At 44.8% G+C, this 16907-nt stretch overlaps 1 protein-coding gene across 2 annotated transcripts in view; it reads right to left on the bottom strand.

Annotated features, from left to right (window-relative positions):
- The window catches only part of LOC117520645 (cytokine-dependent hematopoietic cell linker), a 43328-nt gene extending 31585 nt beyond the window's left edge, over positions 1-11743 (bottom strand). For both annotated transcript variants that reach the window (XM_034181957.1, XM_034181956.1), the window contains exons 1-2: positions 11650-11743; positions 3427-3563 (exon numbers count right to left, since the gene is read on the bottom strand). In XM_034181957.1, coding sequence (XP_034037848.1) covers positions 3427-3523 — 97 coding nt within the window. In that variant the 5' untranslated portion in view covers positions 3524-3563; positions 11650-11743. The remainder of the gene's footprint in view (positions 1-3426; positions 3564-11649) is intronic.
- Between the last annotated feature and the right edge of the window lie 5164 nt (positions 11744-16907).

Genomic DNA, 16907 nt, shown 5'->3' on the forward strand with positions numbered 1-16907 from the left:
GCTTGAGACTTCACACCATGTGCAATGTTATTATGACCAAGTTGATTGTATTTTATTTATCACCAATGTTCTCATGTTGATGTTAACCTGTCCATTATGATGTGTGCTGCTGTCTTTCTTGGCCAGGTCATCCTTGCAAAAGAGATTTTGATCTAAATGGAAATCTACCTGGTTAAATAAAGGTTATTATTATTATTATTATTATTGTATTTTAATGGGTGGGGATCCAGGCCATCCAGGACCTGGGGTGGATGTAGTGATGCACGGCACATGCTCTCAGATGTGATTTGACTATACTCACAAAGAAGCTGAAGTATAGTGAATAATTGATGAATAATTGAAATGATAAATATATGAAGAAACTAAGTTAAACAAGAAATTAAATAAATGTCACAGTGGCGCAGAGTAACATCATAGCCAACATTTTTAACCTTTATTTAACCAGGTTAGTCCCACTGAGATCAAGATTTTTACAAGGGAGACCTGACATTTTTTTATAGGTGAGGTCAACGGTTCATCTTTCAACAGGACAATGACCCTAAGCACACAGCCAAGATGTCAAAGGAGTGGCTACACGACAACTCTGTGAATGTCCTTGAGTGGCCCAGCCAGAGCCCAGACCTGAATCTGATTGAACATTTCTGGAGAGATCTGAAAATGGCTGTGCACCAACGCTCCACATCCAACCTGATGGAGCTTGAAAGGTGTTGCAAAGAGGAATGGACAAAACTGCCTGAAGATAGGTGTGCCAAGCTTGTGGCATCATGTTCAAGAAAACCTGAGGCTGTAATTCCTGTAAAAGATGCATCAATAAAATATTGAGCAAAGGGTGTGAATACATATGTAATTGTGATTTCTTAGTTTTTTTTATTTTCAATAAATTTGCAAAAACTTGCAAAAAAACTTTATGTTGTCATTATGGGGTGTTGTGACATTTACAGGCAGATGGGTGTTTATTAATGAAAACTGGACCTTCTTTTTGGTTGTGTGATACAAAATTATATATGCCATGCATACAAAGATGGTGAAATTGATTCGTGAAACTGTTCAGTTGATTTTATATCTTTCAGTAGCATTTTAGCATTCTTTAAAGTAGACCTTCACTCCCCCTTTATAATGGTAACCGGGTGATTCATAGACACAGACCATTCATAGACACAAAATGCATAAAATTCATAGAAAAAAAGACCATTCATAGACAGACTTACTGAACGAAGTCGTCATACTTCTGAGAGAAAACACCTGTGTTATAACATATTTATTATTAAGTTTTATGTAGAAATATAATGTATTCATTAGTCAGTATTTTGTTTATATATATATATAGCCTAATCATATATTGTCTCTACAAATTACTAAAATAGTTGGCTTCACTGCCACTATCTGCCCTCTCTATCATATATTACATATATTAACACATATCTTTTAATTTTAAATAATGCACTAATTCTGAAGTTTTGTATCAAACACAGACAGATGCCAAAGGCATTATGGGTAACATGAGCCTCCACTAACACTGATTGGTTGACTCATTCATTCTATGTAAAAACCAACATGTTGATGTGACTTGATGTGTGTGTTGGTATTTACATATAAATATGCTTTTAAAATATGTCATTTTATTCATATGTAAAAAAAGCCATTTGCAAAAGCCAAAAGTCAAGTTGTGATTAGACAACCGTCTGATATAACCGGGGTCAAAATGCATAGAACACTGTCATCTCCTGGCGCCCAGATGCTCAGACCTTTAGGGCAAATACTGCCATGAACACTACTGGCCAGTAGATGGCAGTAGAGACCATGAAAACTTGCCAAACCAAATATTCCAAATAATCTTCTGGCATTTTTACATAAACTCAATAACAACATCTATAAACCCAGAGAAAATATTCACAAGAGTTTTAGGCACAATATACAAAGAGTTTAATGCTGTTGTCCATGTGGAGCCTGATCAGAGCGCCTCAAATGTATTTCTCCTGTTGTGAACTTTTACCATAATTCACTAGCACTGTCGAGGTATGTCCACACTAAAACCTTCAAAATTAGTGCAATACTTTAAAACTAAAACATATAGCTGATATTTTCACTTTATAAAACTTCAGAAGTGACATTAATTTAAATAACATGTCTGAAATTAGTTTAGTTAAAATTTTAACCATAAGTTAAAACTGTATGCCTCTGGATGACTTGGGTGATATTGCCAGTAAGTTAGTATGGTGTCAAGAGCAATTATCTAATGACCAGTTCTCTTCTGACTGCAGAGAATAGAGCAGTTTCTGTTGAAACCATCTTTCTTCTGCCTGCAGACAACAGAGCTGTTTATCTGCTACAAAATATTTAACAGAAAAGCTCTAAAATCTTTAATGTCAAACTTAAATGTTTTTGACTGTTAAAGCTTTATTCACAATGCCTGCAAAAACATGTTGGCGATATAAAAATTATCAAACCAAAATTTATCGGAAGATAATTGGTCCGGTGATGGTTTTCAAAGTCATCTGAAAAGCTAATCTGATAATCAAAACATTAGCTTTGATAATTAATGGATTAACGGAACTGTGCTTCACCACTGATTACTGTTAACCCCAATATGAATATTAAAATATGACAAACCATTTGTCTTGTATCATAGCTACATGTAAGACGTTTGCAGAAAAAAAGTAGTATTCATAGAGTTACGATGGATTAAATGCACTGCCATGAATATCCCTGTATCACCTCCCATAAACCAGTCCACAATCATCACCTGGCCATCACCTATGACAGTGCTGTGTTTTAATAGATAATGAATGAATCTTCATGTCTATGAATGGTCCTTGTCTATGAATAGTCTTTTTTTTGTGTCTATGAATGGTCTTTTTTTTCTATGAATGGTCCGTAAACCTTTATAATGATGTTTTAGACTGTATTCTAACCTCTTTTGTTTGATAATTTTTATTCTTTTTTTATTTGCTAAAAACTCAGAACAAATGTAAAAGTAAAGTAAAAAAAGAAAAAACTATATTTGGCATTTCTGGCTTGAACTTGTTTATATTATTTACGGTTAAAGCAGGCAGGATGGATAAGACTGAGTCGAGGGAGGACATGCATAAAAAAGGAACTTCACTCCTACAGACGGACAGAATTACTCAGTCTGATTTACTGTGCAGTCTGGATGACAGTAATTTGTTTTTTTCCGTTGTACACTCAGCTTGAGTGTCTTATGAATAGCAAACATCTTGACAAAAACAGTGAAAATAGACAGAATATTGATAAAAAAAATGAATAAAGATCAACCAAAAAACCATTCACATCTACAAAAACCTGTTGGCTCCATTTGTTCATTTGTTTTAACAGGTCAAATTCAAAATTAAATATGATATGTAGTTGGCAGTTAAAAAGTGTAAATGTATTGACAAAGTGATCAAATGATATTGATTTATCATCTACCTGCATACTGTCCATCTTCTTCCATAGACCTTGCTGGGTATATGTGCACTTTGAACGCGTCCTCCTGGTCATCTGTGATGTCGTACTCATGCTCCATGATGCTGCCGTGGTTACTATATCGCTTTCCTGCAGCAACCCTAAGGAGAACAAACTGAAGCTGCTTCAAACAGGAGACGCTAAGTCCAGGATGGACAGTACACACAAGCAAGAGGCTTTGTAAAAATTGCATATTAATACTTGTTGCCTGAGCTCTTCTATATTTGTGATTTAAAATATAAAATCTTCTTGTTGATACCAGCAGCTCCACATAGATTCCAAGCAAGATATGTTGTATTAAAAAGGTAAAGAAACATGTCGTGCATTGAGTCAATGATGGAAAATGAATTTGGCATGGTCTGTATTACTTGGGGATGTTTGAAGGTGTCATTTCATGCACTATTGGATGATGCTCCCATTCCGCTCATAAAAAGAAAATACATGTTTACCTTATCTGTGATCATCTGTTCAGTGGCAAAAAGAAACATTTTATTCAAGTTTTGTGCCTTGTACAATAGCATTAATTAGCCCGTTAGCGTCTGCTTACTGATGCAATGTGTGCATTACAAATAAAAAAATACTCTGATTCATTTGGGGTCTTGTTGCATGAAGCAGTAGTAGCATATTTCAAAAACAGACGCAACTTATGGACTGGTGTGACTTGTGTGTGTGTCCCCCCACTTCATGAAGCATTGTTAGTTATACACAACTAATAGTCTGGTGCATCCTCATCTGGTTCCACTGTGTCAGGGATTATATGATTAGTTTGTTTAAAATGTCACAATTAGATTTTGTCAGAATAATCTCTTCTTTGGTAATATCATCATGAATCAAAATATCAAAGGAGGCACTTGAATTGTAAAAAGCTGCACTTTGTCATTCGTGATACTTCCCTGAGTGTGACACATGGGTCTTTCTGGCATATTTGTCCTTTTAAATCATATACTTTTGATATTGAAAAGGATTCTGGCTGAAATGCAAAAACGTGCAGAAAAATACAGGTTGGGGACAAATTCATATTTATTTTGAAGGGTTGGGTTTTATCTTTATAAGAGATAAATCCCTTTGAGTATAAAGGAAAATGAAGCAGGAAGGGAACCAAAAATAGAAGCTGGGACATTTAACTGAGACCCAGGGTTGGTGACAACACCAGCGGATATTACAGCAGAGCAACATGCAGTCCCCAAAGAGAGAATCACACTCAAGATTGGATTTGGCACCACAGTCCAACATTCTGTCTATTTTTCAGAGCTTACTGGGCCATAGGAAATGGTGAGACATATGAAAAGCTGAAGATTAGATACTTGGAACTAACATCTGAGGTGAGCAGTTAGTCTGAAAAATAAGCCTTCGCCCTGTGGAAATTGGGCAGAGAGGATTTATGGCAACTCAAATGTGACCTGGCTTTGATACGGGCATCAAGAAAGTAGCATTCCCAAAGAAAGAGGGAGAAGAAGCACATTCTGAAGAAAAACCAACCCAGACTTCGCAAATAAAACATGCACCCAGACATTGTTGAATGTTGTAGCTCAGCAAACCAAAACCTTTTGACTTTTGACCTCATATGGTGCACCCACATTTTTTCCCCACATTTTGTTATGTTACAGCCTTATTCAAAAATGAATGAAATTAATTTTTTTCCCCAAAATTGTACTCACAACACCCCATGACAATGTGAAGGAAGGTTTTTTTTTTGGTATTTTTTTTTTTAGATTTTTGCAAATTTCTTAAAAATAAAACAAACTAAGAAATCACATGTACATTCACAGCTTTTACCATGGAATCAAAATTGTGCGCAGCTGCATCCTATTTCCAATGATCATCCTTGACATGTTTCTACAGTTAAATTGGAGTCCACCTGGGGTAAGTTCAGTTGACTGGACATGATTTGAAAAGGCAAACACCTGTCTACATATAAGGTCCCATAGTTGACAGTGCATGTCAGAGCACAAACCAAGCATGAAGGCAAAGGAATCGTCTGTAGACCTCCGAGACAGGATTCTCAGATGATGAGAAATAAAATTGTCTGGTCTGATGAAATAAACCCTTTGGCGTGAATGCCAGGCATCATGTTTGGAGGAAACCAGGCACCATCCCTACAGCGAACCATGGTGGTAGCAGCATCATGCTGTGAGGATGTTTTTCAGCGGCATGATGCCGCTGTGAAACTCCTCCCTGTCCACGTCCCTATTTAAATATGCAAATGTATTGAAATAGGCACTTGGGACCTGGGGATTCCTGGAATGATCACGGTGAGAAAAAGAATTTAACTGAGTATGAGCCACACATAAAGTGGAGTAAATGAAGTGGAGATACACAGGGATATTTTATTTGGTACCCTGTCAACCAGAATAAACATGAAATGGAAACAGTGCATACACACTGAAGTTAAAGAGAATGATGAGCCGCAGCTGACAGTGTGTGGCATCGCAACTAAACACACGCATTTATTGACAAATACTGAACACATGGAGACAATCAGAGGCTTGTTAAGAAGCCCTAGTTTCACCCTGAAGAAACAAAAACAATAATAATAATAATAGCAAAAAACGTTTGAATGTGCACATGCCCAAATGTGCCCACGCTGGTTTCATTCGGAACAATTACATGAATAAACTATTTATTTGTTGCGCACATGCCAGATGGGGCATGAAATGTGGGGTGACATGGGGGGCGGGGGGTTATGGTTAGGGTTAGGAGAAGGGGTAAGAGTTAGAAATAGTAAAATAAAAAACTACATCATGGAAATGTCTCTCATTTCGTGACAGGAGCATGAAAAAAAGTGTGAGACTGGGCTGCCCCACCCATGCTGTTAGTCAGGATGAATGAGTCATGCATTGAGCCAGGCCATGTAGCCACAATGTTAGTTAGATGCATTGGTGCATCACATATGATTTGACTATTGATGGAATGAAAATCTTTCCTTTTAACAAAAACAATTTCATCATGTGATGGCGCCTTTATAGCAATATATGTGTGCAGTCAATAGCTGCGATTACATTAGGGAAATCGGCTGTCGTTGCAAATTGCGCTTTAATGTTGGAATGTGATGTACCTGTATGACATTCGGATAATTGCATTCCACACAGCTGGCATGGCTTGGCTCAAGATTGACTGGCGCGCTCCTGACCGAGTGGCCAGCTCCTGCTGGAATGTCCCTGTTGCCAGAAAGTGCAGCGTGGTCACCACCTGTGGGTGTACAGACAACCCCTGGCTCCTTGCTGTATTGCACGCTGGGCCGCTGCAGTTCTGCGTGCAACTCCAGTAACACTGGCCATGTAATTTGGCTTATTGAGCCAATTATCATCACTTACAAGTAAATCCTCGGGTTCCATGAATACACGCTCATGTCAATTGCACCACTTGCAAGTCCTCTAACAACGCCAACACAGCCACTGTTAGTGCCATTTTACGCATCACTTTGCACATGCTTTTATGTCCATCCATATAATTACATACACGTGGGCAGTAGTGGGCACAGCTAACCAAAAAGTTAGCTTTGATAACCATTAATCCCATAACTGAAAAGCTATCCGAAATGACGCTAAACCGATAAACTGCTAAAAAAATGTATCTTTATTACAGATAACCGATAACTTTTAGCATTGATTCGGACGCGGCCACATCAGATTACACTGTCGGCTTCTGATAAACCAGTTTCACTTTCACTTTTTGCTGCTGGGTAAATTCAAGGATCAGAAAAACATAAGAACGCACGAAAAATGTTATGTGTCGACGCGGGTTGAGGGGCAGACCTGCGTCAGACGGAACCCAACGCTACAAATAACCAGAAAAGCGGTTCGAAAAACAATATATTTATTACACCCACTGTGCATAAAAGGTGTAAAAACAAAAACAGCGTCCCTCTGGTGGAGTGACTGTTGGCACGCTCTCCAGCGCCCGCAAGGATCAAAGCCTGGCGCTCCTGGACTCACTACCACCGCCAAACACCCCCCAGGTGGACACGACAAACCGACTCTCTGTGAAGCAAAGAAGAGGTGAGGTAAGTTAGCAGTTACAACAATATCTTTCAAAAGACACACGCTATCAGCAACACATTCAGGTCTGTATCTTTTTAACTTTATGCAAATGAGCAGCTTCTCACAACAGGTGGAGGATCACTTATCCGCACGCCACAGCAGTGAGAAGCAAGCTGCACAATTCTCATCACATTTCAAGTATACTGTGTAACAAAACACCAAGTTACTACCAACAATTAATCAAACACTTAATTACCTTTAATGTGTGCTGACAGCATGTGTCCTCACCCTTCCTTGCTTCACGGGCTCGATGTGTCAAACCCAGGCGCGGTCCTCAGCGTCTCACAAACGGACATCACAAGGTCGAGTTCCCGGCAGTTCTGCTTGAATCACACATGACTTAAATCTAGTGAGCTGCAGACTTGCGCAGCCTACTAGGAGTTGAAACGGCGCTTCTCGTCTGCACCAGTTCTGGTGCAGCCCGATCCTAGCCGCCAGTTAGTGGTTGAAGTGGATGCCTCGGACTCAGGGATAGGAGCGGTGCTCTCCCAGAGCGGGAAGACCGATAAGGTCCTTCACCCGTGTGCCTATTTTTCTCGCAGGTTGACCCCCGCTGAACGGAACTATGACGTCGGCAATCGGGAACTCCTTGCTGTGAAAGAGGCCCTCGAAGAGTGGAGACATCTGTTGGAGGGAACAGCCGTGCCATTCACGGTTTTCACTGACCATCGGAACCTGGAGTATATCAGGACCGCCAAGCGGCTGAACCCCAGGCAAGCCCGCTGGTCACTGTTCTTTGGCCGTTTTGACTTCCGGATTACCTACCGTCCCGGGACCAAGAATCAGAGGTCGGATGCATTGTCCCGGGTGCACGAAGACGAAGTCAAAACGGAACCGCCGGATCCCCCGGATCCCATCATCCCGGAGTCCGCTATCGTGGCCGCCCTCACCTGGGACGTGGAGAAGACCATCCGGGAGGCCCTGACCCGTGTCCCGGACCCCGGAAACGGACCAAAGAACAGACTATACGTCCCACCAGAGGCTAGGGCTGCAGTCCTGGACTTCTGTCACGGTTCTAAGCTCTCCTGTCACCCAGGGGTGCGAAGGACCGTGACAGTCGTCCGGCAACGCTTCTGGTGGGCATCCCTGGAGGCCGACGTCCGGGACTACGTCCAGGCCTGTACCACCTGCGCCAGGGGCAAGGCCGACCACAGAAAGACCTCAGGGCAGCTACAGCCACTGCCCGTGCCTCATCGCCCCTGGTCCCACATCGGTCTGGACTTCGTCACGGGTCTCCCGCCGTCCCAGGGAAACACCGTCGTCTTCACGATAGTGGACCGTTTCTTCAAGGCGGCCCACTTCGTGGCCCTCCCGAAGCTCCCAACGGCCCAGGAGACAGCGGACCTCCTGGTCCACCACGTCATCCGTCTGCATGGCATGCCATCAGACATCGTCTCCGATCGCGGCCCCCAGTTCACCTCACACGTCTGGAGGAGCTTCTGCCGGGAACTGGGGGCCACGGTCAGCCTCTCGTCTGGGTACCACCCCCAGACCAACGGGCAGGCAGAGCGGGCGAATCAGGAACTGGAGCAGACACTTCGCTGTGTGACAGCCGCGCACCCGACGGCCTGGAGTACCCACCTGGCCTGGATCGAGTACGCCCACAACAGCCAAGTGTCATCAGCCACCGGCCTCTCCCCGTTTGAGGTGTGCTTGGGGTATCAGCCCCCCTTGTTTCCGGTGGTTGAGGGAGAGGTCGGTGTGCCCTCGGTCCAGGCCCACCTACGGAAGTGCCGTCGGGTGTGGCGTGCCGCCCGCTCTGCCTTGTTGCAGGCCCGGACGAGGGCGAAGAAACATGCAGACCGGCGGCGAGCCCCGGCCCCCAAGTATCGTCCTGGGCAGGAGGTCTGGTTGTCCACCAAGGACATTCCTCTACAGGTTGACTCACCGAAACTCCAAGAACGGTACATCGGACCGTATAAGATCCTCAAGGTCATCAACCCCGCCGCAGTGAGGCTCCAGCTTCCGGCCTCACTGCGGATCCATCCAGTTTTTCATGTTTCCCGGATCAAGCCCCTTCACACCTCACCCCTCTGCACCCCGGGTCCGGCGCCGCCTCCTGCCCGGATCATCGACGGAGCACCGGCTTGGACTGTCCGCCGGCTCCTTGATGTCCGTCGGATGGGCCGGGGTTTTCAGTATCTGGTGGACTGGGAGGGGTACGGACCCGAGGAGCGCTCCTGGGTGAAGAAGGGTTTCATCCTGGACCCGGCCCTCCTGGCCGACTTCTACCGTCGCCATCCGGACAAGCCCGGTCGTGACAGCGAGCTTACAGGCTAACCTCCGCTAACACTAGAAGACAGTTGCCAGTTATGGCTTCTGAAACAAGAGAGAAAAAAAAGAAACAGCACAGTTCAGCTGAAGCATTAGTGGACGTACGTGACACCGGTGGGAAATACACATGTGGAACAAGAGGTGAAGCTCTTAACAGACAGAATATTTTATGTCCACTAACGCTTCAGCTGAACGGTGCTGTTTCATTTTTTTTCTCCCTTGTTTCAGAAGCCATAACTGGCAACTGTCTTCTAGTGGTAGCGGAGGTTAGCCTTTAAGTTAGCAGTCGTGCTGATAATCATTCGAGTACATTTGTTTAATGAAGCTGCTGTAAATGAAGAAATTCATCAAAATATCGACATATATTGCGAAGGTGTTTTGCTTCTTTCATCATCCATCCACCTCAAGTTCCAAGCGCTGTTTTCTAAGCGAGGCAGAAAAAATTGTACGTGACACCTGATTGGCTGATTACTCGGGTGGTGAAAATATTACCCGTCCGCGAAAATGGTGTATTGCTATTTATTCTTTAGTGTTTTAGCCAATCATATTGGCGTATCATATATATATATATATATAGGGGTTTTACTAAACCGAAAAATTGGGGCACCACACCCCTTGCAAAATGCAAACATTTTTTAAGCATTATTCCTAACATACAGCCTTCCCCCAATGGCGACTGATCCTTCTGTAAATACGTAACATTGATGCGAGGAAGTAGAAAAGCTGTTATTTATATTTATATATTTATTTCCAGAACACAAAAAAACATGCCAAAATGAGTAAGAATGCGTAAACATGTCTGATTTCATGCAGCTCCCACACTCTGTTGTTCTTTTCTGGTCCTTCAAGAAGCCTCAGAATGCCCCATTTTGACCAAAAATTTTTCAAAAGCTCTACACCATATTTATATGAATGCCCCTGAGTGGTCCAGCCAGAGCCCAGACCTGAATCTGATTGAACATCTCTGGAGAGATCTGAAAATGCCTGTGCATCTACGCTCCCCATCCAACCTGATGGAATTTGAGATGTGCTGCAAAGAGGAATGGGCAAAACTGCCCAAAGATCGGTATTCTGAGCTTGTAGCATCATATTCAAGAAGACTTGAGGCTGTAATTGCTGCCAAAGGTACATCAACAAAGTATTGAACAAAGGGTGTGAATACTTATATGCACGTGGTTTGTTAGTTTTTAATTTTTAGTAAATTTGCAAAAATTAAAAAAAAAAAAATCTTTTCTCACATTGTCATTATGGGGTGTTGTGAGTAGAATCCATTTTGGAATAAGGCTGTAACATAGCAAAATGTGGAAGCTGTGAATACGTTCTGAATGCTATATACATATACGAGTAAACACACACAAATGGGGTATTACTAAATGAAGAATTTGAACAACATATTGTGGTTGATGGTTCACTTAAAAAAAACAATCAGGTTAAGTGATAAAGTGTAGTCATATATTTATTTTATCCAACATTTCATTCTTCTCTCTCTTTTTACCTGAAAATATTTGATATTAAAATCCTTTGAATTATTTCAGGAACATCTTTGTGTTACCATTCTTTTTAAAAAATCATGACTATTGTGTACAATATTGCTTATTTTACTTTCAGCACATTAAATTGTAATTGTGTGAACTGTGTAATCACAATGTAATGTGAACAGTTACTTAATACATTTCATTTATAATTCACACCCTCCGGCTACCTGATGAGGTCCCTCGCCTTGCAGAACAACGCCTGACAAAATTACAAAAGTCTAAAGCCTGCTACTTTGTCATATTCCCACAAATGTTATTTTGACCTGTTTTTATGATGCATCAGCATTTGTCTGCTTTTCTGTTCTACTGCAAGAATAGAAACACTGAAGGTTACGTACCTTTTCTACAAACACAAAGGAATCGGTGGGAGTCCAGTAATGTTCGGTTATGTGGATAGAGGCTTTGCAGCTTTTGTGACACACTAAAACATCTATTCTTTACTGAGTTACATGTGCCATGTGTACAGTAACCCAAAAATACTTCCTGTGTGGTTTAGAGCCCTCCTATCACCTGAAGGCTTCACTGATCATTTCGTGTGGTTGTGCTGTGCTGTGGTTTTACAGGTTGACATGTAGAAAGCTGTTAAGATCAGAAAATTTTGTGAAAATGCATTTATTTGCAATGTTGTCATTTTTTATGTGTATGTTGTTGTACCTAAATATCTGCAAAACTATAGTGATGTCTGTTTCGGTTTTCAGTCATACAAGTCGTAGTCGTCTCTGGAGCTTAAAAAAGTGCGACTGGACTTTCTTAAAGATGTTTCACCTCTCATCCAAGAGGCTTCTTCAGTTCTAAAAACCAAAAGGTGGAGAGTCCCACAGTGTTTAATGAAAAGTTTGAGGTTTTGATCAGCGTTACTGTTTCCTGTGCTGTTGTTTCATACAAATGTCAAACTGAGTCACACTGGGCTTAGTGAGCTACTGTAACATGATGGTGAAACTGAGACTGAGGCGAAAGAATTAAATGAGCTAAATGTATTTAAAAAGATTGCAAAAAAAAAAAGAACAAAAAAGTAATATCTCTGTGTTGTATCGTTTATTTAGTCAGGATGAAATTAATTTACAGTGCCATATATACTTCTGTTAATCTGAACGGCAACGTAGTGACATTTCAACTTCTGATCCACTCTGCAAAAATCAGTTTGACATTTGGCTTTTCATTAGATGGTTGATGCAGGTGCATTTCCTCATCATGCTTGGAGGCAAGTTAAAATTTGAGCCAATACCGTATTTGAGTTTATATATATATATATATATATATATATATATATATATATATATATATATATATATATATATACACACACACACACACACACACACACACACACACACACACACATAAGACTTTGGTTGAAAAAAAAATCTAACAGTGGAAACGTATGTATAAATGTTTTTGTCACTGTAGTTTTTTTGTTGTCTGAATGTTATGTAGGCTGAGAGAGGATACAGCACTGGCAAATGTAGAACACACACACACACACACACACACACACACACACACACACACACACACACACACACACACACACACACACACACACACACACACACACACACACACACACACACACAAATTCAAGAACAAGCAAACATTCAGTACAGAATATGCAAAAATGTAATTTTAGACACCATAGCCACAATACAATGAAAGTACTAACAACACAAAAAGAGGTTTTTGGTCAGAGAACTTTAACTAACATGCCATTCCGTGCATCGTGATGCTCTGTTATCTTTGGTCAGCAGAGCTAAGTAAGTTTATTTATTTACTATGTTGGTGCTTTTACTCTTAAGCTGGCTATTTTTTTTACATTTCATTATTGTATTTGCGATGCCCTTGCTGTGGGCTGGGGTGTTTGGCTGGCTTTGTTTTTGTTTTCTGTTTCTCCTTCCAGGTGGCATGCGTTCAGGACTGAGTGGCTGACGTGTGGCTGAGTATTAGGACCTCACCCTGAACACCTGAGGCTTGTTTTCACGTGCAGGTCATCAGGACTCACAGCTGTGGTGTATCTGTCTTGATCAGAGCTTGCTGCACTTAAACCTTGAATGCACAGTGTGTGATTGCCAGAGACTCGACCTTGTGAGCAGACGTGTGAGATCGACGTCAGGAGAACAATCTCACCATTACGGACGCAGAGACCGCTCCAGGTTTGACGCCACAGTCTGTGAAGGAGGATTGGGTGAGGTCTCACGCTCTTCAGCACACTTCCTGAGGTAATTTGGTTTTGGTGACTTTCATGAAGTAATGACAGTGGATTTGGTGTCCCTCACACCTTGTTATATTGAGCTGTTATGCTATGCTAATCGCCTAATCAGCTTCTGCTGCAGTGGAGATTTGAACTGAGTTGTTCTGTGCCTGCAGGGTGAGAAGCTGAGTTATATTAAAGCCAGGAAGTGTTTGCTGATTGTGTGCACCTTTGAGCTGTGTCTCTCTGTGTGGAGAGTGTTGGACTCACCTCATGTTTTCTTCCTTCGCAGACTCGGTTTGTCGCGGCCGCCTGGGGGGTGTCGGCGGGGTCCCTGGGTCCGAACTGCTGTGGCTCCGGACCGTTTGCACTGCTGAGAGCGCGCCGTGTTTCCACCTCACCAGACCGCGGACTTTTTGGGTTGTTTATCACTTCACTCACTATTATGTTTATTAAATTCTGTTACCTTTTGAACCGTGCTCTGCTTATTTTATGCTGGGTCCTGTCAAACGCTGGGTCGGTGCTCCGACCGCGTCCGACACATAACAGCCCTGAATGATAAAATTCAGTAAAAGTCATCTGGGAAGAAACCTATTTTTAGTACTCGGGCTGTGTTGTGTTTTTTGCATGCACTTTTGTTGTGAAAGTGTAGGTACACGGACCCACAACAAGGGGCGCAATGAACGGACAATGGAAAAAGGTAAGAACAAGTTTTACTGTTGTGAAATTAGCACAACTGATACAATAATTCACAATTTGGAGGTGTAAGCCGAAATCTGCTGGTGTCTTGTGGGCAGGCCCGAAGGTAGGAGACGTCCGTCCTAGTCGAACCGGAACCACCCAGATTTCCTCTGCCACCGAAACCCAGAAGTACTGGAACCGCCAAGTCCCGAATTCCCAGGTGGCCACTGCCTTCGCTCATCGGATCCGGTACTGCTGGCGGGAAAGAACACAAACACACAGGTTGGGATGCGACCGCACCCAGTAGATGAGAGGGGCAAGCCGCCTCCACCTCTTGTCACAATAAGCAGGAAGGTGAGTACTTATCCGATCACTCGGCTTTCGGTAGTCAGCTGTCCTGAAAGGTTTAACAAGTATTATAGGATTATACTTAAATAAGCTGCAGAGAAGATTACCTTAGGCTCAAGGCGATATCTCGGCACTGAGGTGGAGACGCTGTCCTGCTGATATACCTCCGTCCTGAGTGCAGTCAGCTGTGTCCAGTAATGGGTGACAGCTGTCACCCTGGCAGCCTTCGTCGGCGGCAGCGCCCTCTGGTGCCTGGAGGCCGCACTCCAGGCAGGGCGCCCTCTGGTGGTGGTGGGCCAGCAGTACCTCCTCTTCAGCGGCCCACACAACAGGACCCCCCCCTCAACGGGCGCCTCCTGGCGCACGACCGGGCTTGTCCGGATGGCGACGGTAGAAGTCGGCCAGGAGGGCCGGGTCCAGGATGAAGCCCTTCTTCACCCAGGAGCGCTCCTCGGGGCCGTACCCCTCCCAGTCCACCAGATACTGAAAACCCCGACCCATCCGACGGACGTCAAGGAGCCGGCGGACAGTCCAAGCCGGTGCTCCGTCGATGATCCGGGCAGGAGGCGGTGCCGGACCCGGGGTGCAGAGGGGTGAGGTGCGAAGAGGCTTGATCCGGGAAACATGGAAACTGGATGGATCCGCAGTGAGGCCGGAAGCTGGAGCCTCACTGCGGCGGGGTTGATGACTTTGAGGATTTTATATGGTCCGATGTATCGTTCTTGCAGTTTAGGAGAGGTAACCTGTAGGGGAATGTCCTTGGTGGATAACCAGACCTCCTGCCCAGGACGATACTTGGGAGCCGGGGCCCGTCGCTGGTCTGCATGTTTCTTCGCCCTCGTCTGGGCCTGCAACAAAGCAGAGCGGGCGGCCCGCCACACCCGACGGCACTTCCGTAGGTGGGCCTGGACCGAGGGCACACCGACCTCTCCCTCAACCACCGGAAACAAGGGGGGCTGATACCCCAAGCACGCCTCAAACGGGGAGAGGCCGGTGGCTGATGACACTTGGCTGTTGTGGGCGTACTCGATCCAGGCCAGATGGGTACTCCAGGCCGTCGGGTGCGCGGCTGTCACACAGCGAAGTGTCTGCTCCAGTTCTTGATTCGCCCGCTCTGCCTGCCCGTTGGTCTGGGGGTGGTACCCAGACGAGAGGCTGACCGTGGCCCCCAGTTCCCGGCAGAAACTCCGCCAGACATGTGAGGTGAACTGGGGACCGCGATCGGAGACGATGTCTGATGGTATGCCATGCAGACGGACGACGTGGTGGACCAGGAGGTCCGCTGTCTCCTGGGCCGTAGGGAGCTTCGGGAGGGCCACGAAGTGGGCCGCCTTGGAGAAACGGTCCACTATCGTGAAGATGACAGTGTTTCCCTGGGACGGCGGGAGACCCGTGACGAAGTCCAGGCCGATGTGGGACCAGGGGCGATGAGGCACGGGCAATGGCTGTAGTTGCCCTGAGGTTTTTCTATGATCTGCCTTGCCCCTGGCACAGGTGGTACAGGCCTGGATGTAGTCCCGGACGTCGGTCTCCAGGGATGCCCACCAGAAGCGTTGCCGGACGACTGCCACGGTCCTTCGCACCCCTGGGTGACAGGAGAGCTTAGAACCGTGACAGAAGTCCAGGACTGCAGCCCTAGCTTCTGGTGGGACGTATAGTCTGTTTTTTGGTCCGTTTCCGGGGTCCGGGACACGGGTCAGGGCCTCCCGGACGGTCTTCTCCACGTCCCAGGTGAGGGCGGCCACGATAGCGGACTCCGGGATGATGGGATCCGGGGGATCCGACGGTTCCGTTTTGACCTCATCTTCGTGCACCCGGGACAATGCATCCGATCTCTGATTCCTGGTCCCGGGGCGGTAGGTAATCCGGAAGTCAAAACGGCCAAAGAACAGTGACCAGCGGGCTTGCCTGGGGTTCAGACGCTTGGCGGTTCTGATGTACTCCAGGTTCCGATGGTCAGTGAAAACCGTGAATGGCACGGCTGTTCCCTCCAACAGATGTCTCCACTCTTCGAGGGCCTCTTTCACAGCAAGGAGTTCCCGATTGCCGACGTCATAATTCCGCTCAGCGGGGGTCAACCTGCGAGAAAAATAGGCACACGGGTGAAGGACCTTATCGGTCTTCCCGCTCTGGGAGAGCACCGCTCCTATCCCTGAGTCCGAGGCATCCACTTCAACCACCAACTGGCGGCTAGGATCGGGCTGCACCAGAACTGGTGCAGACGAGAAGCGCCGTTTCAACTCCTTGAACGCGGCCTCGCACCGGTCCGACCAGGTGAAGGGAACTTTTGGAGAGGTCAGGGCTGTCAGGGGGCTAACTACCTGACTGTAGCCCTTAATGAACCTCCTGTAGAAATTTGCAAAGCCGAGGAACTGTTGCAGC

Source organism: Thalassophryne amazonica, chromosome 11 (assembly GCF_902500255.1).
Source record: "Thalassophryne amazonica chromosome 11, fThaAma1.1, whole genome shotgun sequence".
Taxonomy (NCBI): Eukaryota; Metazoa; Chordata; class Actinopteri; order Batrachoidiformes; family Batrachoididae; genus Thalassophryne; species Thalassophryne amazonica.